At 34.0% G+C, this 27,259-nt stretch overlaps 2 protein-coding genes across 2 annotated transcripts in view; both read left to right on the plus strand.

Annotated features, from left to right (window-relative positions):
* LOC122822394 (immunoglobulin gamma-1 heavy chain-like) lies at nucleotides 1–26,895 on the plus strand. Its single transcript, XM_044101004.1, has 11 exons — nucleotides 1–63; nucleotides 250–457; nucleotides 1,902–1,996; nucleotides 9,120–9,130; nucleotides 22,247–22,298; nucleotides 24,023–24,304; nucleotides 24,425–24,700; nucleotides 24,866–25,162; nucleotides 25,306–25,614; nucleotides 26,055–26,197; nucleotides 26,380–26,895. The coding sequence occupies exons 1-11, from the start codon at nucleotides 15–17 to the stop codon at nucleotides 26,389–26,391; spliced, it is 1,734 nt and encodes a 577-aa protein (XP_043956939.1). The 5' UTR covers nucleotides 1–14; the 3' UTR covers nucleotides 26,392–26,895.
* The window catches only part of ighd (immunoglobulin heavy constant delta), a 108,394-nt gene that overhangs the window by 51,639 nt on the left and 29,496 nt on the right, over nucleotides 1–27,259 (plus strand). The window lies entirely within an intron of this gene.

A 27,259-nucleotide genomic window follows, 5' to 3' on the forward strand; every position in this document is an offset into this window, starting at 1 on the left:
CATATTTTAGCAGGATGGACAGTATAATAGCGATACTGCTGGCAATAGCCATTTGTTGGAAAGGTAAAGAGTGCTGGAAACATGATCACCTTAAGCTAGAGTCTCATTTCTGCTTTAGTTCTTTTAATTTTTTTTAATCAAACCTGCAACTGAATTTTCAAGCCATAATTCCATAAATTGGAATTATTCTTTTTACTAATTTCTGTAACAATTCATCTTTTGTTTTGATTGTTTATGTCTTTTTGACAGGTATTGATGGTCAGACTTTGACAGAATCTGAACCAGCAGTAAAAAGACCAGGAGAATCTCACAAGCTGACCTGTACAACATCTGGAATCTCATTCAGCAGCTCCTGGATGGCCTGGATCAGACAGGCTCCTGGGAAAGGACTGGAGTGGATAGCAATTATTGAATATGACAGTGATAGGATATACTACTCACAGTCAGTCCAAGGCCGGTTTACTGTCTCCAGAGACAACGGCAGAGAGCAGCTGTATCTGCAGATGAACAGCCTGAAGGCAGAAGATTCTGCTGTTTATTACTGCGCTCGAAGCGACACAGTGACTGAATTCACTTCAAGACGTGTACAAAAACCACAGCTCTTTTCATCTATATAAATTTTTCAGCACAGAGATAAGTTACACAGTATTGTATCTGCACTATGTTTTTGTAAGTCTCATTTTGTCAGTCCCAAGAATCAACCAGACTTGTAACAGATCTAAAGATTTCTTTTGACTTTCCCATGGCGTCAAACAAGAAATCTATGTAATCAAGGTTTGACCTTAACATACATCCACAGGTGTGCCTCCAATTAACTTTGCTGTCAGTAAACCAATCAGAACTTTCTAATGTCATGACATCATCATATGGGGTTTCCACATATTTAAAAAAAGATAGTAATCATTACAAAGACATTAATGAATAAATCTCTGACATATTCTTTCTCTTAACTGTGTAATTTATCAAAAAGTAAAAATGTGGCTTATTCTTACTGACCTAAAATGAGAGGAAGTTAATATTTGGAAAAAGATTGCATTGTCTTTGAATGTGAGTGCCATACTTGGTCTGCAGAAAATATTTTGCTTTTTGGTGAAAATCTGGATCTTTGGAGACAGGAATATTAGACAAAATTTCTCTACTGTTTCATTAAAACAACATCTTTTCTTGAATCTCAAAAGCAAAACCTTCATCTTAAAAATATGTCATCACTCTGAAGACATATTTTTGTCTCACTCATTTTTTAAATATATTTTATCATCATTTGGTACGTTGTTCACCCACATACTTAATATGTAATGAATTGTTCACAAAATATGCTCCTTGATTTAAGAAAAGTTAACAGAGCAATATGAAAAGATATCTTTATCATACCATTCGATGTTTTTACTCAATTTAATATTGATTGATTTCAAAGTTGGAGTTTTTAGTAACTGATTAAAGCAACACTGTACATTTTATTGTGGATTTTTTTTATTATTTGAGGAGGAGTCTATGCAAAACTCGGACTCCAACCACCACTATTTATCTGACTGCACTGAGATCTTGTGCTAATTATTGTGAAACCATGGACTGCAGGATCAGACTCTTGCTTTTAGCCATCTGTTTGACAGGTGAAGGTTTTCTCCTATTTTGATTTCTCATTAATCTTATTAAAAGAACAAAATTTATCTGGTGTTTTTATATCTCTCCTTAGGTGCTGATAGTCAAACTTTGACACAATCTGACCCAGTCATCAAAAGTCCTGGTGCTTCTCACAGGCTGACCTGCACAACATCTGGGTTCACATTTCAAGGCTACAGGATGGTCTGGGTCAGACAGGCTCCTGGGAAAGGACTAGAGTGGATCGCTTATATAAGTACATCTAGTACACCAATCCATTACGCCTCGTCTGTCCAGGGTAGATTCACCATTTCAAGAGATGATTCCAGAAGTCAACTCTTTCTGCAAATGGACAGCTTGAAGACTGAAGATACAGCAGTGTATTACTGTGCCAGGTGTCTCACAGTGACAAAATCTAAAGGGAGGTCAATTCAAAAACTGCTTCCCTTCTTGATGCTGTAACCACCCACCTGCCACACTTCTAGTTCAAATTAGACTTTCTTAATTTTCTTGTCATTTTAATTCATTTAATATGCTTGCATAAATCCTGATGAGTATGATTAAAACTTAACATGTGAAAGTATTAAACAACAATATCAGAAACAATAACTTTGATGGTTAAAATTATCTCTGAAACAGATGTATGTTGTGAACTAAATAAATGCAATACTTTTAATAATTTAAAAATATATATTTTTAAATGATTCCTTAAAGAAAAACAGAGATACCACTGTAAACACAGCAACTGTCAGTCACAAATAGTTCAGGCCTTTAAACAATTTCATCTCACTGTAAACATGTTTGATGTGAAATCAGTTTGGTTACACATGACACAAGAGGTTAAACTACAATAATTAATATTAGGGAAATCTATGACCTAAGACCCAGAATAATTAAATACATTGTATATATAAAATTTACATAGATGTCATGAGTTGTAAATGGTTTAACCAATGGAGTATGAGTGTTTGCATGTACACATAAATGCATGATGTTTTTGTGGAGCGACTTGTAATATTTTACATTTATCTGAATATTCATAGGCATGCAAACAAGTCAGATTTATAAGCAAAGGAAGTGTTTCTTTCAATTGCCAGTGCTTCTACCAGTTCAACTTTGACTCCAACCATGGGCTCTGTAGCGTTGATGCTGCTGCTGACAGCTGCATCTGGTGAGGAACTTCCCATAAAAATTGCTTTAGGAGCACTGTGTTTATCTGAACGATGGTGTTAATGTTTATATGTCCCTACAGGTGTGTTTTGTATTGATCTCATCCAGCCAGACTCAAAGATCGTTCAGCCTGGACAGTCTTTGACAATCACCTGTCGGGTCTCTGGTTATTCGTTGACTGATAGCAGCTATGCAACAGGTTGGATCAGACAGCGTGAAGGAAAAACATTGGACTGGATTTTAACCATGTGGTACGGTGGGAGCTTATCTCAAAATATTGCTCTGAAGAACAAGTTCAGCAGCAACAGAGATACTTCTGCAGGAACAATAACAATAACAGGACAGACTCTCCAGCCTGAGGACACAGCTGTTTATTACTGTGTCAGAATGAGCACAGTGCGACAAAACACCAAGATGCCCACACAAATACTCAATCTGGCCCTAAAAATATATCATGCAAGCAATAAAGCTTTTACAGAAAGTTTCTTGATTTCCTTTGCAACCCTAGATGGATCAACCATGAATGTAGAGTGAATTAATGAATGAGGTCAAATTCATAATATTATGGTCTATTGCGTGAGTCATTAAGAGTATATCTACTGTCAGCTAATATTAATAAATCATTTGCTCAAAATTGGCCAATTTGTTCTTGAGTTAACACTATTGTGACGGTTCCTCCATCTTTTCCCCAGTGTTAGAATTTATTTAAATGCTTTCACATAATATATTTAGAATTTTTCACACTTGACCTCAGTTACTTAAAACTCCCCACCACATGTTCATCAACTTATTTATTTGTTTAAAAAAGCAAAACTAAAATGGGATCTTCAGAGAAAAGTTTAGCGCACACATTCATGTAAAGCCTTTTGAACTTCTTTATGCTATACAAATAAACATGACTTTACTTAACACCTTACACTGTGATTAAGTATTAATTTTTTGTGTCAGTCATGAAATTTAGTTTCAAGTCGTGTCACGTTCGTTAGAGTGTTTTAGTCTATTGTTCCCAATAAATTTACTTTACTACACTAAAAGGAAATTTCACACAATTGTATCTTTTTACTATGAAACCACAGGCATCAGTAACACGAATGAAACTTATGTAACTGTGGACACAGTCAGATGCACCGACAGAACAGCTGCTGTTTTGGTTTGTGAGTTCCTGCAGCTGACAGACATTTTCTCTAAAAAACCCCCCAAAAAACTCAGCAGAAGTTCATTTTGTTTTAAGGTTTCACTTGTTTTAGAGGCAGTTTTAAACATTGTTGTAGCAAGGTTGACTGACACAAATTGTCTGATGGGGATTTGGGGGAGTGTTATCTTTGATGAAATCTGGAAACACTTATTAAATCTTTAAAATAATACCAGTACAAACAAACATTTCTGCTGCACAAACAAGTACAAACCAATTTTGTTTATTATGAAGATGGTGAGGAGGCCAACTTCACCCGGATATCAAAAATAAAAATATTGAGATAAAATAATTTGTCATAGGACAGTCTTGGCTTGATTTTTATTTAATTAATTTTTTCTTTTATTTTAATAATTTTGACTGTAGAAAAAAATTATATATTGTCAGAAAAAGCCACAATATTTTTAAATTTTTAACTTTATGAATTTTTTTTTATATGAATATCAAAATGATTGAATTTTGTTGGATTGCAACTGTTCATCATTAAGTTCATTACTTGAATAACTATTTCCTATTTGCAGGATTATAAAATTTCATACCTGAATAGATTTTCCTATTAAATTTCATTGAAACATACGATGGAGGAGGAGCTTCTGTTAACAAATTCCCTGAGAGCTGAAATCATATTTAAGACAAACTGGTAGTTTTTAAATCTTACCAAGCACACTTTCAACATGGCTCTCAGAGATGTAACCTTGTTAGTGGCTACTTTGGTTATTTTGAGTGGTGCTGAAGGTCAAACCATTAGAGAGTCTGAACCAGCTGTTAAAAACCCCGGAGAGTCTCACAGACTCACATGCACAACATCTGGTTTTAGCTTCAGTAGCTCAGTGTGGGTCTGGATCAGACAGCCGCCTGGCAAAGGACCAGAGTGGATTGCTTTGGTGCACACAGCTAGTACACCCATCTATTATTCAGACTCAGTCCAGGGAAGATTCAGCATTTCCAGAGACGACTCCAGCAGTAAAGTCTATCTACAGATGAACAGTCTGAAGACGGAGGACTCAGCGGTGTATTACTGCGCTAGAGAGACACAGTGAGGCAAAGCATCACAAGAGTCAGACAAAAACTACTTCCTCTGTTTACACCAGCCACACGGAGCATTTGATCTTCTCCTTATAGCAGTCAGTTTGATCTTTCTTTACAATATTAAATTTTGGTGAATAAATCACATAGGGTAAATTTACACAATATGGAAAAAAACTCTTGGACAGAAGTTTTGAGGTAAATCACTTTACAGCAAATTCTTCAATATGTTCCATCTCATAAGCACATTAGTCCAGAAAAAAATCCTTTCTGTGACTCATAAGAAATAATTTCTTACAAGAACTGAAAAAAGAAAACAGCTTGAAATATTGATAATTTTCAATAACGATACATCAAAATTGTCCTTGCTCTTGATTGCCAGTGAAAGTTGAAAAACATCTCTTACTGTCTGTGACAGGTGGACAGGATGCTGAAATAAACTGGTCACCAGTCCTCTCATCTGAAACGTTCACTGGAGAGAGGCACCAGCACCCCGTTAGGGTCAAGGGAGTTAGAAACTGGATGGATGGATGGATGGATGAATGGATGGCAAAATGAGTGATTAATTGTTCAGTGATAAATAGCTTTAAATAATTATATAAGCAAAAAGAAACGTCACTACCCACAACAGTAATGTGTGTGTTAACGATATTAAATCATCAAAGGTGAACTCATTGAAGTGAGGAGCACAAGGAGCCTGTATCTTGGAGCACATCATGAATTTAAACTAAATATTTTTAATCAGTTTTGTTTAATTGATTTTTATTTTTATGTTGTCATGAAATACATAAGCACAGTAGTTTCAATTGTTGAAAAATGAGTTTAAAGTGCAGCAGTGGAGCTTTTTACATGGCAAATGTAAATAGTTTTTGTTGTTGTTGTTGTTGTAAAATTATGATACCATTTTCATTAAATATGCAACACATGGGACCCGGTTCCTCAGCTCAAAACTCAAGTGACATATACAGTATTATTCTGAACAACTCTCTCATCTAAGTTATGGTAAATATAAATATTTCAAAAACTGTCCAAAAGTCTTCTTTAGTCCGTTGAAAAAATTGCATATCTCAGTTATTCACACTGAACACAAGTTAATTTTTTTTATTAAATAAACCATAAAAGCAGCTACGGCTTTGAATTTGAGGAGACAATAAAGTTCAGCATCAGTCTTTCTGACATTTATGACAATAGAGACATTCACTTCTCACCCATTTTCAATGATCAGCTTTGAATTCAGTAAAAAATATTCAAAATGTTGCTCATCTGAATTTAGTGACATTCACCAATGAAACTTATCAAATTTAAGATTTTTATTATGCATATCAATCCATTTATCCATTTTCTGTACACCTTTGTCCCCAGAGGGGTCGGGACGGTGCTGGTGCCTAATCCAGCTAACGATCCGGCCGAGAGGAATAACTTGTGCTAAAACGTTGGTCAAACTTTAAAACATATATTTCTCTATTATTTACCACTGTATTAGTGATGTTCTATATTTCTTCTATCTGAAAATTTAATTTATCCTCCCATGTAGGTTTTTTTAAGCTATGTGCTCATAGAACAATATGTAAATCCACAATCTCCACCCATTTCTGCTTGTCCTATATATTTTCACCAGAACAGCTTTTTCATTTGAAATCTAAGCTGTAAACATGAGAGTCACAGGAAGTATTTTCCTCTTGGCTGTTATTTCAGGTGAGTTAACTCTACTCAGCTGAGAAAAAAAGAAAAAGCTCCCTGTGATGTCTGCAGTTGTCAAAACTCTGTGTTTGTTTCAGCTGCTCAGGGTCAGTCCCTCACCTCCTCTGATCCACTGGTCCAGAGACCAGGAAACTCAGTCACTCTGTCCTGTAAAGTACAGGGATTGTCTCTGGCTTGGCTCCACTGGATTCGTCAGAAACCAGGAAAAGGACTGGAATGGATTGGACGCATTGACAGTGGCACTGGCACTATATTTGCCCAGAGTTTCCAAGGCCAGTTTTCAATCACCAAAGATACTTCGCAAAGCACAGTTTCTCTGACAGTGAAGAGTCTGAAACCAGAAGATTCTGCAGTTTATTACTGTGCAAGAGAGACACAGTGACACAAAACTCAAAGACGCTGTACAAAAACTGACAAACAATAATATCTATGAGAGGCGATGAAGCGTGTGATACTTTGAAAACAAGTTTTTTATTGACTTAAAAGAATGCACTGTGTGTAAAGTCCATGTTTCTACAGAAATAAAATAAAGTCTATAAAGGAATTAACAAAAAAAACCTCCCATTTCTTTCAGTCACCATTATTTCCTGTCTTAGGTTTTTACAGAAATTTTGAGAAACACAAAGCAGATGGATATATGCACGGATAAAAGTATAAATGGAAAGAGAGATTTGGAATACCTACAATTTCTGCCTGCATTGAAAGATCCTGTAGACACAGGAAAAATTTATAATTTCTTTTCATAATATGATGTGCACTGCATAGGACTGGATAGGACAGAGATCAGGACGACATGGGGATTGAAATGGGAGAATGAGCTGGTAGTAATTTGCCATATTTTAGTAGTATTATTCAGTATTTTAATACATAAAAAACAATCAATCTTATGGGTATGAAACAAGATGGCACTTTCAAGCAAGAAAAAAATGCATTATTTTAGACAATGACTGAAGGTTGTTCTGTTCTGGCTTGAAGATCAATTATTGTTTTCATTATTGTTGTTTTTGTCTTTAGGTTAATGACACTTTTTATGCACGTTGTGTCTGCAAACTGAACCATAATGCAGTTTTTCCAGAGTTTGCTTCATTTAAAAAATAAAAAGAGAGCTTAGATTACATTTAGAGAGAAAACTAAAATATAAAACAAACACGCAAGCTATATGTTGTGGTAAGACCATTCCAGTTTCTCATGTTTGAACACTAGAGGGCAGTCAATGCAGTGAAACACAGTGCTGCTGTTTATGCTTGAGTTATACGGCGAACACCAATTAGATATGTGTTTTATTTTAGGAGTAAATGAAATATTTTTATTTCCAAAAACATTTAATAAGATGAAAATGTGTCGCTACAGATATATTTGATTTCATTTTTTTTGCACAAATAAGAACTACAGGCAAAAATCTTCATTAATTCACAAGTCTTATATTCAAAGTCATATTCTGTGCAGAAGGAATAACATTTTCTCCCAAATATTTACTGTAAAACAGAAAGCACTGTATATGATGGTAACAAGACCAATTAAAACATTTACTTTACGGAGATTCCGAAAATCCCTGAAAACTTTGACAGCTGTTCCAGTTCTTCACAAAGTCAGCTCTTCATGACTTAAGAAATGTCGATCATGGGTTTTTTTACATACTGAAGTATCTCGCTACTAGTTGAGGTAAATAAGCAAATATTTAACCAGAAAATTCCTCAATTTGATTGATTGATATTTTTTTCTACTGTTTGAGGAGGAGTCAATGCAAAAATTCAGTCACTTTTAATATTTATGTGACTGTAGATGTTAACAGAGAGCAGTGATCAAAGTTCACATGATGGACTGCAGGGAAGGCCTGGTGTTTTTATCCTTCTGCTTGGCTTGTAAATACATTTTCTTCACTTTCAGAGACTTTTGAGATATTTTACATTCAAGCTTAATGTTTTTCTAAATTAAAATTTTTAACTTTATAGGTGTTGTTGGTCAGACACTGACTCAATCTGAGTCGGTGATAAAGAGGCCAGGCGAAAACCACAAACTGACCTGTACGGGCTCTGGATACACGTTCAGTAGCCACAGCATGCACTGGGTCAGACAGGCTCAAGGAAAAGGACTGGAGTGGGTTGCTTATATCAGATATGATAGTGGTCTAATATACTACTCTTCATCAGTTCAAGGCCGCTTCACCATATCCAGGGACAACAACAGACAGCAGGTGTATCTGCAGATGAACAGCCTGAAGACGGAAGATTCTGCTGTTTATTATTGTGCTAGACACACACAGTGAAAAAAACAGTGTGGAGAGCTGCACAAAATCCTCCATCATTATCCTGGAAAAAATCAACGTATAAAAATACAAAATAAATTTACAAAGTCATAGATTCAGTCATTATAACAAGTTCATAAAACTTTGAGGCACCGTGAAAAGTTTGAGGTTTGACCTGTCTGGCAGTTTGGTGGTTAATGGTATTTAATTTCTCTCTTGTAGTTGTGGAGCATAGAACATTTATACACCCATTGTAAAAGTTTTTTTTTTTACTTAATTTTATCTTTTGCTACCATTCACAAGATGTAGGAAAGAGCAAAGAGAAAATTTGAACATATATGTCTTTATTACTCTTAAGTAGAAACCAAACAAGCAAACAGATGCTCACAAATTTATGTTTTATCATGTTTTATTCATGTTTTACAGCTTGTATTTGTTTCTGGTAAGCAGCATCCATGCACTCAATTTAGAATTTTATTTTTTTGCTATTTTAAATATTTGTCACACAATTTTTCACCCTGGTGTTTTCAGCCACTCTCTACTCAACACACAGCGGCGTGAGGCGGAGTTAATGCAAAACTCAAATGAATCTCTGCTTATTTATGACTGCAGGATAAATATCAGAAAAGAGTTCACACACAAGTTAGCATGATGGAATACAGGACAGGGCTGCTTCTTTTAATCTACTGGACAGGTGAAGGTTTTCACAGAGTTTCATATGACAAGAATAAGATTTGTGTTACTGACAGGAATGTGTGCTTGTTTTCTTTTCCTGATTTGACAGGCCTTGATGGTCAGACATTGACTGAATCTGAACCAGTGGTGAAGAGACCAGGAGAATCTCACAAGTTGACATGTACAGGGTATACATTCAGCAGCTATGAAATGGACTGGATCAGACAGGCTCCAGGAAAAAGCCTGGAGTGGGTTGCATACATAAGTAACCCAAGTGGTAGCACCCAGCACTATTCTCCATCAGTTCAAGGCCGCTTCACCATTTCAAGAGACAATAGCAAACAACAGATGTATCTGCAGATGAACGATCTGAAGGCTGAAGATTCTGCTGTTTATTATTGTGCACGGCAGCAGCACTGTGACTGAAAATAGTTTAGCAGCTGTACAAAAAATGAAACTGTGCTAATGTTAAAGCTCTGTGTGAGGGAACATTGTCACAAATTGAAACGCTTAAAGAAGCTTTTTTAGCAGTTTAAAGTAACAGGCTACTTTTGTATAGAAATATGTTTTTAGATCAACTTAAAGATAAACTGTCTCAAATTTGCATTTTTACACAACTGCCTCAGTTTGTTTCTTTTTTCAGCATCTATGCTATGCTATTTAGTGAATGGCTTTGGAACTTTGTCTTGTTACATTATCCAATTTTTAATTTGCCCCAGCTTTCATATACAAAATCATACATTTAGTTTTAGAAAACTTCAATATACAGAGAGATCATTTTCAACTTAGAATCCAGGTTCTGTGATTCCAAACCTGAATCATTGATCTCCACTCCTGTACAGGAAAGTTGCATGAGCCTCAGCTGTAAGGACTCTCAGCAGCTACTGCTGAGTCAGGATCAAAGCAAAAGAGCTGGAGGGGATTACAGTGACATACACTGGAGCTTTACACAGCAAAGATTCACTAGACAAAAAACGTTTTGTAACAATTTGAACACCTTTGGCAAAACAGCAACTCTAAATGAACAAATTTATCCAACCTTACATGTTAGTATTACAGCGTGAGGCAGCACACAGTAACAACACATGCAGAAACCAGTCAGAATATTCTGAATAGTTTCAGAAGAGGTGCTCTCACTCCATCAGCTGTGCAGTTCATCCTTTCTCTATATTTACTGATATGCTTCATCAAATAACTAAGAACAGTTTCAAGCAAGACTGGGAGTTTACCACTGATCTTAGTTCCTCCCTTTTCTCAGGATGGGTTAATGCAAAACATTTTGCCTTATTTATGTAACTGAAGAGGTTGCCTGAGAACACACAACATAATTAAGCAGAATGGATCATAGATTAGTACTACTTATTTTCATTATTTGGGTGGCAGGTGAGAAAACGCGTCCACAACTTGGGTCAGTATTAAGGGAATAATCTGCAAACAGAGATTTAACTTAATGATTGTGTTTTCAGGTGTTGATGGTCAGACTCTCATACAGTCTGGATCAGTGAGTAAAATCCCTGGAGAATCCCACAAACTGACCTGTACAGTTTCTAGATTCACATTGAGCAGCTTCTGCATCCACTGGATCAGACAGGCTGCTGGGAAAGGTTTGGAGTGGGTTGCTGCTGATTGTGATGGCAATGAGAAGTACTACTCACAGTCAGTCCAAGGTCGGTTCACCACCTCCAGAGACAACGGCAGACAGCAGGTGTATCTGCAGATGAACAGTCTGAGGACTGAAGATTCTGCTGTTTATTACTGCGCTCGAGAGGCACAGTGACTGAAGTTGATTCAGTAGCTGTACAAAATCACAATGTATCTTCAAAGTAATTTATTCAGTACTTTTATTCCATTTAGGAGGAAATCTTTTAGTTCATTACACTAAAAAACGGAAAAACAAAACAAAACAAAAACGGAGAAAAAAAATGTTAAGACGGTTCTTTTTTTCTAACTCTCACTTTAATATTCACTAAATGACATATAGGTTTATTTTGAACGTGGCACAATTAAGAAGTCTGACTTTGGTACAGAAATAGTTTATTTGTGGTTTAAATATACCACAAATTTACCCAGTGGTCAGATATAGTTCATGTCATCAAGTAAGATATTGTAAAGACTCAGTGTTATTAAAGGTTTTTAATCAACAAGTCTAAGTCACATAAGTTACCCTGCAGGTATGAGCCAACAGAGTGGATGGATGAATGAATGGATGGTATTAATCCTTAAAATGTTTAAACAGTTTTCAACATTATCATGAGAGACATTTTTTTTGTATTCCTGAGAGCTTAAACTTCTAAAAATGAGCAATGGTCACACATGTAATTTTTCCCAATTTTTTATGTCTTTCAATATTGAAATGAGATTCATTTAAATTACGAATCTCATTGACCCACAGGTGGCAGGGAGATGTGGTAAGATAACACAACTTATGTAAACACAAAGACATGAAAACACGCCTCAGAGAGAACAGCTGCTGTGGTTTCTGACTTCCTGACTTGCAGTGGTCATTAATACGTTAAAATTACTATAATATTTGATAATTATTTTACTTTATTTAAAAGCGTACAGTGTGAGTGGATGTTTAAGCACGTGGCATGTAACAACCCAAAATTACACCTTACTTTGATTAAACCTCTAGTTATAGTAACGGCTTGTTTGGTTTAATGCAAACTCACTGAGCCCCTCCTTCCTCTCAGGTATTTATAAATTATTTCAACTGGGACTGGTAGTCACTTCCAAAGCACAGCATGTCTCCTTTAGCTCTTCTGCTGCTGTTGGCAGCTGGATCCTGTGAGTAACTGCATTAGAGATCCAACAGATCTATTTTATCACTGTCACTAAGGCATGATTTTCATCCAACAGGTGTGATTTGTGAACAGCTGACACAGCCGGACTCTGTAAATGTGCATCCAGGTCACCCACTCACCATCTCCTGTCAGGTATCTTATTCTGTTACGAGCTACTGGACCTGCTGGATCCGACATGCAGCAGGGAAGAAAATGGAGTGGTTCGGATGCCGAGTTGGCTCATCTACATCCTACAAAGATTCACTGAAAAATAAGTTCAGTATTGACATAGTCTCTTCCAGGAACACAGTGACTCTTAAAGGCCAGAACATGCAGTCTGAAGACACTGCTGTGTATTTCTGTGCAAGAGACCATAACACAATAACAGAAAACATCAGACGACCAAACAAAAACCCCTGAAGCCTCAAAGACACCAGAGGGGGCTCCCTCGCACTGCAAATAAACAAACTTATACCTCAGCTCAGGAAAATTAAAAAAGAAAGTGATAATACATATGGAAATTGCAATCATTTGTAGCCATATATTTTTCTGATAAAAAGAAACATACAAATAAGTTATATGTTTTTGTCTTTTGGTGCAGAATTTGCTTTTAGTTTTCTCTTGTTGCAGGTACAATTTATAGCGGGAGTGCTTTAGTGTGAGGCTTGACACAAGCATTTTGCCCCCTTAATTATTTTAAAAGAAAACGTTGATTACTTATGTAGAGAAAATATTTCACTTGAAAAAGCTACATAATGATAAAAAAGTTTTCAAAATTAAGGGACCCTTTATGAAGCTGAGTTTTTGACTTCAGAATCAAAATAACACTTGAATATGATTTTGATGATGATTTTTTTTTGTATGGTTTTTTTTGTATGGTTTTAACAAATAATGCTGTCATAATTAAATAATAAATATTTTACAGTATGAATTACATCAGTATTTTTTCCCAATATGCCTATTTAAATTTTCAGAGTATCATTTCAGTTGCTTTATGCTTGTTGGTTTGAAAAGAGCTGTAAACACATAATAGTGTGTCCTGTCATCATTCACATTATGTCTGCCAGGATGTTGGTTTGGCCTCTTCAAATTGTCTACGCCAATTACAGCAGCTGACCAATTTGTTATTTTCCTGAGAACTAGAACAAAGTTGTTTCTGACTTAGCTGGGAATTTCGTACTTCAATATATAAGTCAATTCTATACACGGGTCTCTTAAACTGCAGCACAGGTACTTCATGTTTCTTGATATAATAAAAGGATTTGCTCAGAATGTGCTGAGAACAAGGTACAATACTTCCCAAGTCAGAGCTGGAGAAAAAAAAATGTTTTTTTTATACTATTTTTACAGGTTTTTATTATCTTATATGATTTGATCTTTGTGCATGTATTTGTAAACAAAAGAAACAGTAAATACTAATGGTACTTACACTATCTAACAATCTCCAAGCCTCAAATGCTCAATAAGAAGTCCTTTATGACATTTGAATGATAAAAATCATATTTTCTTGAACACGTGTTAATTCGAGATATAATGTGAAAAATAGCCTGCAAGTCTTCAACAATCTTTTATTTTTCTGTAGCGGTTTCAAATTTGTTTATATTTTCAAATTGACAGAGTTTCTTTGTTTGTTTTTTGCCAGAAAATGTTTGAGTACAGTGACCAAACTAAATAACTTAACCACCTATAAGCTATGCATAAACTTAAGTCTGCTTACCCTCTTTGTTTGGTTTTGGGAGGAGTTAATGCAAAATGTTAATCTGTTCTGCCTCTATTTATTTGACCATGAAATATTTGGCAGAGAACAGAAAACTGAGGTAGACATGATGGACCTGAGGGCACCATTGTTGCTTATTTTCATTTTCTGTGCAGGTAAAGAATATAACTGATGTGTTTTTATGCTGTTCACCAACTTACATACCTAAACAGTTCTTTGCATTGACAGGTGCTGATGGTCAGACTCTGACACAGTCTGAATCAGTGATTAAACGACCTGGAGAATCCCACAAACTGACCTGTACAGGTTCTGGTTTCGCACTCAGCAGCCACTGGATGGACTGGGTCAGACAGGCTCCTGGAAAAGGTCTAGAATGGGTCGCTACTGAAGATTTTGGCAATCAGCATTACTCTCAGTCAGTCCAAGGTCGTTTTACAGCCTCCAGGGACAACAACAGACAGCAGCTGTATCTACAGATGAACAGTCTAAAAACTGAAGATTCTGCAGTTTATTATTGTACTCGAAACTCACAGTGACTGAAGTCGGTTCAAAGCCAGTACATAAACCTACCAACTAAAAATCCTTAACAATGAGACACATTAAAATTAACCTGACAGTCACCACAGCATGTTGGATAGTATAAGGATGAAGATCAAAGCACTTACTGAAGCTTGTCAGAGAATGTCATGCATGCTGAAGCCTTTCATTTAGCTCCTGTTTTATGCTTGTTGGGGGAGGTATCTGCAAACATTTTCTTTTTATATCTATCCACCTCTTATCTACACCCACCTGTCGATGCAGCTTTGAGGTGGAGCTTGTCCACATCTCCAGTGGCCATTGGTCGAGAGGAAGGGACACCCTGGACACATCACCAGTCAATCATTGTGGAACTCAAAGACACGCAGTAATGCATAAACACACTCACACCTCAATTTAAAGACCTCAGTCATATTCATTAAGCTATAATATATGTGCTCTGTTGAGACTTGTTTGTCAGATTAAAATGGCCTTAAACAGGAATTAAACATATCTTTGTTAAGCCACATTTATGTGTTGTTTTATGTTTCCCCAGCCATCGTTGGGCGTCGTGCTTTAAGGACAGATTGTTCTGTCCACAGCAGATTTAAGATTGTCGATTGTTCAGGTAAAAACTGTCAAAATGAATGTTTTTAAAACATTATCTATTCCTAGATAACCAAAAATAATTAATATGTACAAATCAATTTAAAATTATTAAATAATAATTAATATCAAATATTCACTATCAATATAGTTTGAGATCAATGAAAATATGTCTTAGGTAATTGAGTAATTACCCAATTGCTAAATAAAAAGCTATAATATTGTTACTTTTAATTTGAACTTATTTAATTTTAAGAAAAAAAAAATATTAATGATAAACAAAGAATGAACTCTAGTTGTTTATTAAAAATTAACAGCTATAGTTGAGATTAAAGCAAAAATAAATAGCAGATTGCACTTGGATCATTTCAAAACAGCAAATTCAGGATATTTTGACTTCAAATTATTGCCATGAAAATGTAGAAGCTGTTGAATTTTCTATTCTGATTATTTAAATGTAATTTACTCACTACATTTTTGCTGTTTTTTTATGCTTATACATAATGTTAGTAATTTATTTTATCCTTTTCCGACTGGTGTGTTTGACCATTTTATTTTAGCTCACATAATAAGAGACTGTCTTGTCCTTTCTAGACTTAAATATTTCTAAGCAACAAACATACAGCATTATACTTTTGCACAAGTGAAATTTAAACTTATTCAGGCTGATCACAAATTAATGGAAGATCTGTTAAAAAAAAAAAAGATAGAAACAGACTCCGAAGATAAACTAATTAACAGTTTCAAGGTCCTTCAAAAGGAAATACTAACATCTAGTGGCAATTTTTATCTTTGTCTGATGTTTCTTAAATGTTCAAAATCAGCTGATGATTGCTTATGAAGGTTTAGAAATAATTATATTTATGCTTAAGGGTCAACATGAAGAAAATTCTTATTTTAGCGCAACATGCTACAAAAAACACCTCTATCTCCCAGGTCATTTGCTAGCATACGACTCTGAAAGGAAAAAAAGAGGAATAAATGTAATCAAATAATATTTTACACTGTTAATATTCTTCTGAGAATATTACTCCACTAAAGCATCACTGCAAAAATACACTGGCCGGTTGATTAGCAAAGTTGCAATTCATAAAAAAATATATATATATATTTATATATATTTGACACTTTTGCACAAGACATTTTTAACTTTCTTGCTAAATTATATAAAGAAACATAAGTTGTTGGTATTTGTCTTTTCACTTACCTCCTCATTGTGGTAGCTTCACCTCCTGTCTCGTGCAGAGAAGTTTTTGTGCTAGACTTATCTGTGGTGATTATTACTACGGGGCCACAATGAAACACACCCATACAAAAACATCAGGACAATAATAAAGCTGAATTACCGCTGATTGTCTGTTCACACAACTCAGACCTGGTTATCATTTCTGACAACACCTTGAATGAGAAACCAGATTTTAATGAATCATCTGTTAAAACATGTAAAAAGACAGATTTTTGTATCTTATGAAGGCATTAAATGAGGAATGCTATTCCTCAATTAAGTAGGAATGGCAAAGTGCTACAGGTGATAAACTATTAGAAATTATTCTCTTTATGCTCCTAGATCTTTAGCTTAATACCGATCAAGACTTTATATGCAGCACGACTAAGGAGAATTTCAATATGCAAAACACTAGTACTTCATCAGAAGTGTGATGACTTTAAATAATGTTGGTAAGAACAGTGTTGTGTAATTTGACAAACATTGAAAATGTCTTAAATAATTGGTGTTGGTATTGCCCGAAAACCGGATGCTTTTGAAAGTTTTTTCTTTATCGTAATATTAGCCTTTGCATTGTCTGTTTGATTGTGAAAATGGTGGGGAAGGAAAGAAACAAAGACAAAAAAATATTGCACCTTCTGAATAATGCTCAACTAAAAAGAGATCCAGATCAGAAAATATCAAAAAGGATTGCAGTTTCCCTGGAGGCCAAGTGAACTTCAGTCATAGAAAATAAAGTAGCTATGTTGTTTCTAAAGTCCAGATCTAATTACAACACCACTAGTCTTTTCTGAATTTACGGTAAACAATTAATGGCATTTCAAGATATAGTTGTAGTTCAAGTATATTTTCATATTTTCATCTGTTGTACCTGGATTAAAGGACGCCAACAGATTTAAATGATAATTTTAAAAAAACTCAATAAATTTGATAAAAATAAAGACTAAAAGCAAAAAGACTTGTTATATAAAAACAAATAAATTACACCTAAAGAAAAACATATTATATAAGACTAATAAAAGCTTCTACAGCCTGATTGATTAATGGATCACCATGTGGCTAAAGAAAGTTGTTTTATAAATGAATAATGCACAAACAATATTATAAAAACTTCCACTGTCCCAGCGACTTCATGAATGTGCATATTCTTTTCTAAAACATATTTTTCATGATGAGTTGATTATATAATTATGCCATTGGTAAAAATTTGTTCTCCAAGATCTAAGTGCTTTTTGTCATGATTAATAGGAAAAATTCTCAATTATTTTTCTTTGAAATAGTAATGAATGTCCTTAACATTTATTTTGTCTCACTCTCAGTTTTCAAATTTTTTGCTCCACTTTGACCACAGCCAAAGCATAAAAAGCAAACCATTAAAATAGTACACCGTTTGTTGATAATACCCTTTCTGTTCATGACGCTAATCATAAAGAAACTTATAGGCACAGAATTAAGATGTAGCACAAACATTGTCGATAAAGTTAAGATTGCCAAATTATTTGTTAATTTTTTAACAAATAAATATTTAAAATTTTAATAAACCGTACACAACATAAGTTTAGTGATTTCCTTGTCATTTATATTTTAAGATATATGTTTATGCATGTCTAAATGTTTTCAGATCACAACAAAATCTCTTTAATTGTTAAAAATGTTTAAAGTCTTCAAATTAAATTTACAAAAAATTAAATCAAAGAAAAACCTATTCCCATTGCAAATTAAATATTATACATTTTAAATCTTTTAATTCCATTTAAATATCCACCCACAGATGTTTGTTACTCTTCAGTACCTTATGAAGGAGTTTTTGTTGTAGGATGTGTCGTGGTGGTATGGGGTGGGGCACAGTGATAAACACTCATACAAAAACCTAGTCACTGTCTAATAAAAGTTTTTTTTATTTGTTTATTTTATCAATTTTTGAATTGAAATGTGAAATAACTGTCTATATCTTTCTTAACATAACTGCTGCTTTGTACAGTGTGTCTACATTAATGTGTGTCTTTTCCTATCAAATAAACCTAATAAATAAAAACGCAAGACTAAGAAATATGCAGGAGAGCCAAAAACGAATTTCATTTTGTAAAAGATTAACACTTCATCAGTAGTACAATGTTGTAAAAGAATATATGTAAGAACTGTCTTGTTTAATCTGACAAACATTGGTCTTGAGTGCAATAGATTTTGAACATTTAATTCAAATATTTTTTTCAGTATTATGCTAGCCTCTGCAAGTGGAAAAATGGTAGAGAAAATGGAAGCAAAAAGACTAAGTGAACTGATCAGAATACAGAAAGCAATCATTTAAATGCTGATGAGACCTGTTATATACATAAAAGAAAGTGAAAGAGACATCCCATTACATTTTAAAATATTCAGTTCACAAAGAATTACGAATTCAACAGTGGCACTTGATAAAATAAAATATTCACTCGTTTTCTCAATTACTGACTGTGTGGTGTCTTTCATAAATTTGTATTTTTGTGTTTTTATGATGTAAAGCACTATGAACTGCTTTGTTGCTGAAATCGCTATAAAAAATAAACATGATTAATTGATCGATTAAAGAAATTTCCATCAACACTTCAAAAATCTTTGTGAAAATTTGAATGCAAAGTAAAATTTATCAAAGTTTTTTTTTTTTTCAGGTATTTAGTGTCATTTCAAAACAACTATGTCTAGGCAATTTATGATGATAACAAGTCAAACTTATATTACAGTAAAACTAGTCATACACTCTTTACATGCTGTTCAACTCCATCCTAAAAGATGTAATTATGTTTTCTCAACTAACAGAGAACTGCATATCCAGGAAGCCCTGTTAAATGGCTTGTGATATTGACTGTCCAATCTGTAAAGCAGTTTTTCCATAAAGACAAAAAATTAAATGAGACAAGAATCATATCAATGATTTGAAGGAAATATATTTAAATATGCCTAAATGTTTTAAAAATGTAACAAATGTTTAGGTTTTTTTATTTTATTTTTTTAGTTGAGTAAGAAATAATGTCTATATATTGTCTTTAAAATATATTCACTAAAGCTAAAATCAAAGAAACACCTATTCTTGTTGAAATTAAATATATTTTAGTTTCAATCCTTTGATACCATTTAAATATGCACACACAGACGCTTGTTACACTTCAGTATCCTGTGATGGAGTTTTTGTTATAGAGTTTGTTGTTGTGTTCTGGGCTGGGGGAGCACAATGATACACACCCATACAAAAACCTACAACAAATAAAACATGTATTTATAATCCGTTAACATTAACTGAAATGTGAAATAGTTACTTTGTCCATGTCTTTTTTAACATAACAACTCACCATACATTTTATGGTGAAATAGGTTTGAGTTCACATATCAGTAATTACATTTAGCTTATTAGTGTATGGTTAAAACTGTTAGCTTTAAAGATCTTTTAACTTGAAACAAATTCGACTGTTTTCAATACAAACTTTTATAAAACTTGAACACAACTTCAATGTGTTATTAGATTGTCATTTCTTTAGAAAGTACAGTTGAGTATGTTGCTTTGTCATAAAAGCAGCTTTGCATTACTTATGCTAGTGCATCTCTGCTTCGGTTATTGTTTAGCTCCAGGAGTTTCTACAGTTTTCTAAGCATCTTTTTTGACAACGTCTGTCTGTACCTCTGGGACCTGAGCTGAAACTGTCAAACCAAAACTTCCTCGAAAGAACATCTGTCGTCTTTTCATATTGACACTGCCTGGCCAGAAAAAAAATCTTTTGCTTCTGCAGTGTAACACCATTTATTTCCTTCCAGTGTTGCTTTAATTCTTCACCAATACCTTGTATCAATGATGAGAGACTGACCACTGCACAAAGTCTTCTCTAGAACATCAGAAAGATTTTCACTGAAGTTAAGGACTTTCACCCAATTCATGGGTCAAAATGGATCGGCCAAACTTCAACCCAGGAAGTTTGGCATTATCATCTGTGTTGTCATTGAATAAACAGTCCATTGGAAGGCATCAATGTTGCTGAATCTGGACCTGACCAAGTGCAGCAACCCCACATCATAATGCTGCCCACACAGGCTGCTACAGTAGACACTAGGCATGACGGGTGCATCACTTCGTCTGCCTCTCAGTGATGGGGCATCAATCTGGGAGAGTGTGAATGTGGACTCATCAGATCACATGGCCTTTTCACATCACTCTATAAGTTCAATCTTCATGCTCTCTTTCAAATTGCAATATTTTTTTTTTATCTCCTTAGATGCGTTCTCTGTTCAATGCTAATGATCTGACCTTTCTTAAACAGACTGACACCTTTTTCAGATGGCTGTTTAAGAAATGTGAAGCTGGGATTAAATAATTTGTTGCCAGCTAGTAGACAGTTGTCCATCCGGTAGCCATTGTACTTACTATTATTTTCTCAAGGCAGTGTATTTGCATTGGAAAAGTTTATATGAATTGAATTCACTACAATAATAATTAAGTGACTATATTTATAATGAAGTCTGAAGCTTTTTAAGAAAGACAAAATAAGAGATGTTGGAAAACGAAGACGTTACATTAAATACTCAAGTTAGGCCAAGTTTTTATCAGTTATTTGAGTTTTGAAAATGGGTTTTGAGTGCCCACTCTGTCTGTCTCAATTGTTGTGACTCTTCATTTGTCTGTCCTGCTGCTGGTGGCCAGAGGACCCAGAGGTGCAGATTGAATCGCAGCTCCCCTCTGTCAGTCTGCCCCAGGGCAACTGTGTCAGTTTCAGTATGAGTGACTGAATGATTGCGGTCCTGGGTCTTGATAAGTTGCTGTATAAATGAGGGCCATTTACCTTTAACAATTTGTTCTTTCATTACTTTTTAAAATAATTCTACCTAAAAGCAAGGTCATGTAATGTGCAACTTCTGATGGTCATATCAAATTAGTTCTTCATTTCTTTCCATATACTCATACTTGAGTACATGAGAAAAGAAATATGACTGTTTGTGAGCATTGACTGTTCAGGTGGCAAATCTGAATTTAAGTTGTAAATTAAAACTTTAATTTACAATTTAAATTAAATAAAACTATCTGAATACAAGGTAACTATATATGAATGTGTTAATGATACAAATATATTATCCCACAAATTCATTTTAATACTATAAAAATATCTTTGCATTTTGTACCTAAACTCTTATTAAAGGTGAGGCCATGACTACACTCACAATGGATAATTTCATTTTGTTTATTTTGTAATTACAATAAAACATTATTTCAGGGACCACATATGATTCTTTGTATAATGTACTTTAAAAAAAATCCAATTAGAAAATAATCAGTGAAGCTATATTTTGTTAGGTTTAATTCTTTCCATTCTTTTAATTATTCAGTCACAGTGATGCTTGTTATACTTGAGTACTCCTGTTTGGGAGTTTTTGTTATAATGTTTACTGTGGTGGGGGTGGGGCCACAGTGATATGCACTCATACAAAAACATGATGGATAAAAGTGTCTTAATGGATAATATGGTAAAATGGTTAAACATGTCACATTGAATTATATACGGTAATAAATATGACATCTAGCTTTCATCCGGTAATAGTTCATCTTACTCAAGCTAACTTAAATTCATATTTCAAACATTGGGACTCTGTGGTTTTAAAGTTTAGTTTTATGTGAACTCTTAATTAATAGGAATTATAAGAAAACAAGTACTCAGATGATGTGAGTGTCTCAGTTATTGTCATTTTTAAATATTTGATAATTTCCTTGGTTTACTACGTGTTTTTTTAGTGCTCCAGGTTTTTGTTCAAGCAGTGAGTGGAGTTGTAGCACTGTGATGCTTTTGACTACTGGGGTAAAGGGACTGAAGTCACAGTATCTTCAGGTAAGTCATTTTAAAATCAAATATCCCCTAATGTTGTTTCTTAAGTTATTTTTGTTTTTTGTTTTTTTCAAATGAGTCTGCTTGTTGATAGAGTTTCGTTGGTTTAATTTGTTAAAATCTATACAGATAGAACAGTTCCACAGGGGGGAAAAAAGTCTGTTGTTTCAGAATAGTTAAAAAGAAATTAAAGTGGCATGAATTAGTACAAAAATATCTAACTGTATTAGATATTTTTATAATTTTAGAACTCTAGAAAATGAGCACTGGGTTTGTGTGGAATACATAGGAATCTGTTACATCATTCAAGCGATGTTTAGCAGTATAAGAACTGCAAAACCTGTGCTTTGACAATTAAGATCACATGTTATTGTCTCCTAAAGGCACTGGACATTTTCTGCAAAGAGGAACAAAGAATCAATTTAATTAACCTTAAAAAGTATATATAATGAGGCTATATGATAATATTTTTTGTTGATAAAAAATTACTAATATATATTTTTATAATAAAAAATATTATTATTATTTTGTAATTGCAATTTGTAATTTGTAATAAGCAATTATCACTATCCTTCCGTATATCCTTCTTGATATGTTAAAAATAATACTGAAAAACGAACCATCAAGAAAACTACAGTAGAGGGGTGTGTATTTCATTTTTGATTTTTAATGCTGTTTTTTTTAGGAGCAGCTTGTGTTATTTGGAAAACAATCTAAAATATTTAGTCAATGAATGATGTTTTAAAAATTAAGGATGAAAACCAAAATCAAAGAAAGTGTGTATTTTGTTGCAGTATCTCTGGCAAAATGACAAGATAAACTGTTGAAATTGTTGCCGCCACAGTTTACATTCAGATAATCTGAAATACCCTTTTTTTTTTTTTTTTTTTTGCTGTGGGGATTTTTTTTTTTTAAATATACCAGCAACTTACATGTTGTTGTGTTGATCTTGTCAATATTGTCACCAAGTCAAAAAACAAAAAATGGCAGATCGATGTAGTGTATTGTAATTTATTTTGAGAATATTAATGTGTTCATCATAAGAATTTGACTGTTTAAAAAACTTTTACATAAAAGATTTAGGAATTAGAAATTTAAAACTGAAGCATGATCTTGTACTTTGTTGCACCACAAACATTCACTGAAAAGGTAAAGTTAAATGTCTGAAAAAGTTTATACCTTTCAGTGTCTATGAATATAATGACATTTTCATGTTTTAGTGATGTTTAATTATCAAACAAATTTAACTACACGTTAAAGAGTAGAATTATGGCCACTGAAAAAAAGAATTCAGATTTTAATCTCAGAATTTTGAGATTAAAGTCAGATTTTATTTTTTTTTTTTCCATTGGTCGTAATCCTCTCCCTTATGTTGTTTTACATCTTAATAGTTAAATCAAATTTCATCAGTTCATTCACATTTTTTTTAAAGAAACATATCAAAATACCTAATTATTCCATCATCAGACAAATCCTTGATTTAAAAGATAAACACTTTCACATAATGTGATGAACTCAAACTTAAAATAGTTGTTTCAAAAATGTAGGGGTAGATATTATGTGTTCTAAATTTTGGTACCTTAAATATAAACCTATGTAGAATGTTTGAATAACTATTTGCAGCTGAATTGTAGCATTTAAGATTTGTTATTGTAGTATATATATATATATATATATATTTTCTGTATGTTGAAAATTTAAACTTCAACATTTCTCTTATTTTACAGATGAAACTGCAGCTCCATCTCTGTTTCCAGTAAATCCATGTAATTCTGAGAGTGGAGATACAGTCACTCTTGGCTGTCTGGCCCAGGACTTCTATCCAAAAACTGCTACATTCCAGTGGACCAGTCCCAGCAACACTAAAGTGGATTCTCAGCAGTATATTTTTCCTCAGCAAAACGCCAGATTCACTGAAGTCAGTGTGATCAGTGTGCCAAGGGAAAATGGTTTGTCCTACACTTGTTCTGTCACTCATCCAGCAGGAAACAAAAGTGTCTCAGTGAAAGGTATGTAATCCTTCCATTTCAGTACATGTTTTCCTGCATTTCCTTAAGGACATTTTCTCAGACAGGAAAAATTGAAAAAGTCTTAATCTTATGTTTGTCTTGTTCTTGTCTTGGTCTTAGGTGCTTCCTCTCCTCCCAGTGTAACATTGCTCTCACAGTCAGATGGAGAGAAACGGGTCTTGTTCTGTTTCATTGAAAACCTTACCACCAAACAAGTTTCATTCAGTTGGAAGAAAAACAACAACAATGTGGGTAACTTCAAAAATTTGGATCCCACGAAAGATGATGCTGCTGCCAGCATCTTAAACGTTAACGAAGCAGACTGGGACAGTGAGGCTGTTTACACCTGTGAGGTGACTCACGCAGGAAAAACTTACATAAAAAAGGCCTCAAAAGGTATGGCATTACTGTGTTTATTATTAATTCTTAGAAAGTAAACTAAAAATACAGTCTCTCTAATTACATAATAATTAAGTATCTTATATTTTGTTACTTGTTATCAATTAAAAAAAAAATCTCAATGCCTAAATGCATTTTCTTTTTTTCCCCTTTCTCATTTAGAGACGTTTACAGTTACACTGAACCCTCCGAGTCCTAAAGCGATGTTTGTCAATAAACAAGCAGAGCTAAAATGTGTCGTTACTGGACTGGATGGTGCTGCTGTATCTAATACTAAAATCAACTGGTTCATTAATGATCAGCCAGTGGCCGATAATATTATCGAAACTAATGATGCACAAAGTAAAAGCAGTACATTAATTCGAAACTTTAATGATTGGAAGAAAGTTAACAAAGTGAAGTGTGATGCCACGAGAGAAAACACGGCACCAATTACGAAGAGTCTTGATGTCAACAGAGGTATGCCTTCTAAATTTAATGGATTATATTTTGAGAGTAAGAAACAAACATGAAATATAAGTTTGTCACAAAAATCATAATCTTAATTTCTGTTTTTCAGTTTGAAGTATGCATTTTCCAAATAAATTGTACATTTCTTTTAGGTACGGCAACGCCCGACGTTCAAGTCCTCAAGCTTTCAGAAAACACAGGGGAAGTCACTCTGGTGTGTCTAGTCACCAGTCAAGTGCAACAAGATTACTATATCGCCTGGTTAGAAGCTTCTGGAAACAATCCTGGAACATACAATGATGGCCACAACTTGTCCTCACAGAAGCTCACAAATGGTTACCTAGTTTCAAGCTTTTACACCATCAGCAAGGCTAACTGGAACAAAAACAAGTTCAGCTGCAATGTTTGGCCTGCTCATAGTAATGACAAAATGAAACCTCACGAGCTGTCGAGTTCCTCGGGTAACTCAATTGAATGTTCTTATTAGATCAGATTAAACATGCTGTTTGGTGCCTGCATGTTGTTTGTTCTCGTTTTTTTTCATTAGTTTTATGTTGTAAAACTATGTGCTCTATAATGTCATTGTTCCTGCACCTATGTTTCTTTGTCGTCTTATGAGTTTTAAATTGTCCTCGTCGTATTGTGAACAGCTTAATGAGTGTGCCGTTTCGTCCAAATAAATGTTGCATGGAGACTTTTGGTCTGTGCGTGAATGAATGAACACAAGTGAAACAAGTGAAAATGAATCCTCAATCCATCTGAATGACTTGTTTTCTAACAGTCTTTTTGCTTAGTAGTGCTCAATCACTGAAATCTAATATTTCAAAAATCTTATATGTAGCAATACAAAACTTATCTAATCTCCCACAATTTTGTTTTCTTTTTTCACATTTTCCCTCAGACTCAAATGAGACATTTGCCTTTAGTTGCATAGATAATCTCTCTGAAGGAGATGACTCCGACGGCTTGTGGTCCACAACCTCTTCCTTCATCTTCCTCTTCATCTTCTCTCTCACCTATAACATGATTTTCATTCTTGTTCAGGTAAACATGAAGAGGTTTTCTCTGCATTTACTTCATTATGAATAAAATGGATCCATACTCACAAGCGAGACTTAAGAACAATTTATCTAAAAATGTATAGTAAGAACCTATTTGATGATGGCAGTTATCTTGAAAATAATTTCTTTCTAATTTATTTATTTTTTTTCTCCTTTTGCTTTCAGGTGAAGAAATAATAACGGTGCAAAACAAAAAAAGAATGACCGCAGAATATCTACAAGATATGTTTCATATACTTTTTATAATGTATGAAATGTTTGAAAACTTTCAATATTCTGGCTACTTTTTAGAAAATCCTTATTATTACCTATATAGAGAAATAAACCATAATTTTGTTTTCAATGTACATAGCAGGTGTTTTCATGATCTTGAGAATAAACATTTTAAAATCAGTGCTCAGTGCTACTTCATTCTGTAATGAAATGGCAATTATGTTAACAATGCTTAAATTTTTCTTTGCTTTCACTCAAAGACAACTTTTTCTCGCTTGAGTGCGTCCCTTCTTCTCATGTGTTTATTCTGTCAGTTAAGGGTTGATGTCTCAGGGGTTTTGTAAATAAAATTAATGGACAGAAGCTTGAATGTGTTTCCGTACCTCTGGGACCGCAGCTTAAACTTCGGTGAAACTGTCAAAATTAAACTTCCTGGAAAGAACATCTGTCAACCGCGGTATATTTGCATTTTTTCCATTCTACTGGCTTTTTTTGAAAATGGAAGAAAAATTGTTTTATTAGTAAAGTAAAGTTGAAAATTATCGGGAGAAGAGGTAAAGTTGCAGCAAAATAATCTGAAACTGCTGAGAAAAGTTACTGGCAGTAATTTGAGTTTAGAACAACAACAGAAAATATTCTTTATCATCAATTCTTGACCCACAGGGCAAAAGAAGACCATGCATATTCTGCTCATAGATGTTTGGTATAACAGCTTAAAACTTTCTCGCTGTGTGGTTTGACCTTGACTTTATGTTTTTGATGTTGTTGGTCATGTTCTGAACAATAAAACAAAAACCCCATCAGACATAAAAAAAATAAATAAAACACTGAC

This window comes from Gambusia affinis, linkage group LG19, assembly GCF_019740435.1.
Source record: "Gambusia affinis linkage group LG19, SWU_Gaff_1.0, whole genome shotgun sequence".
NCBI lineage: Eukaryota > Metazoa > Chordata > Actinopteri > Cyprinodontiformes > Poeciliidae > Gambusia > Gambusia affinis.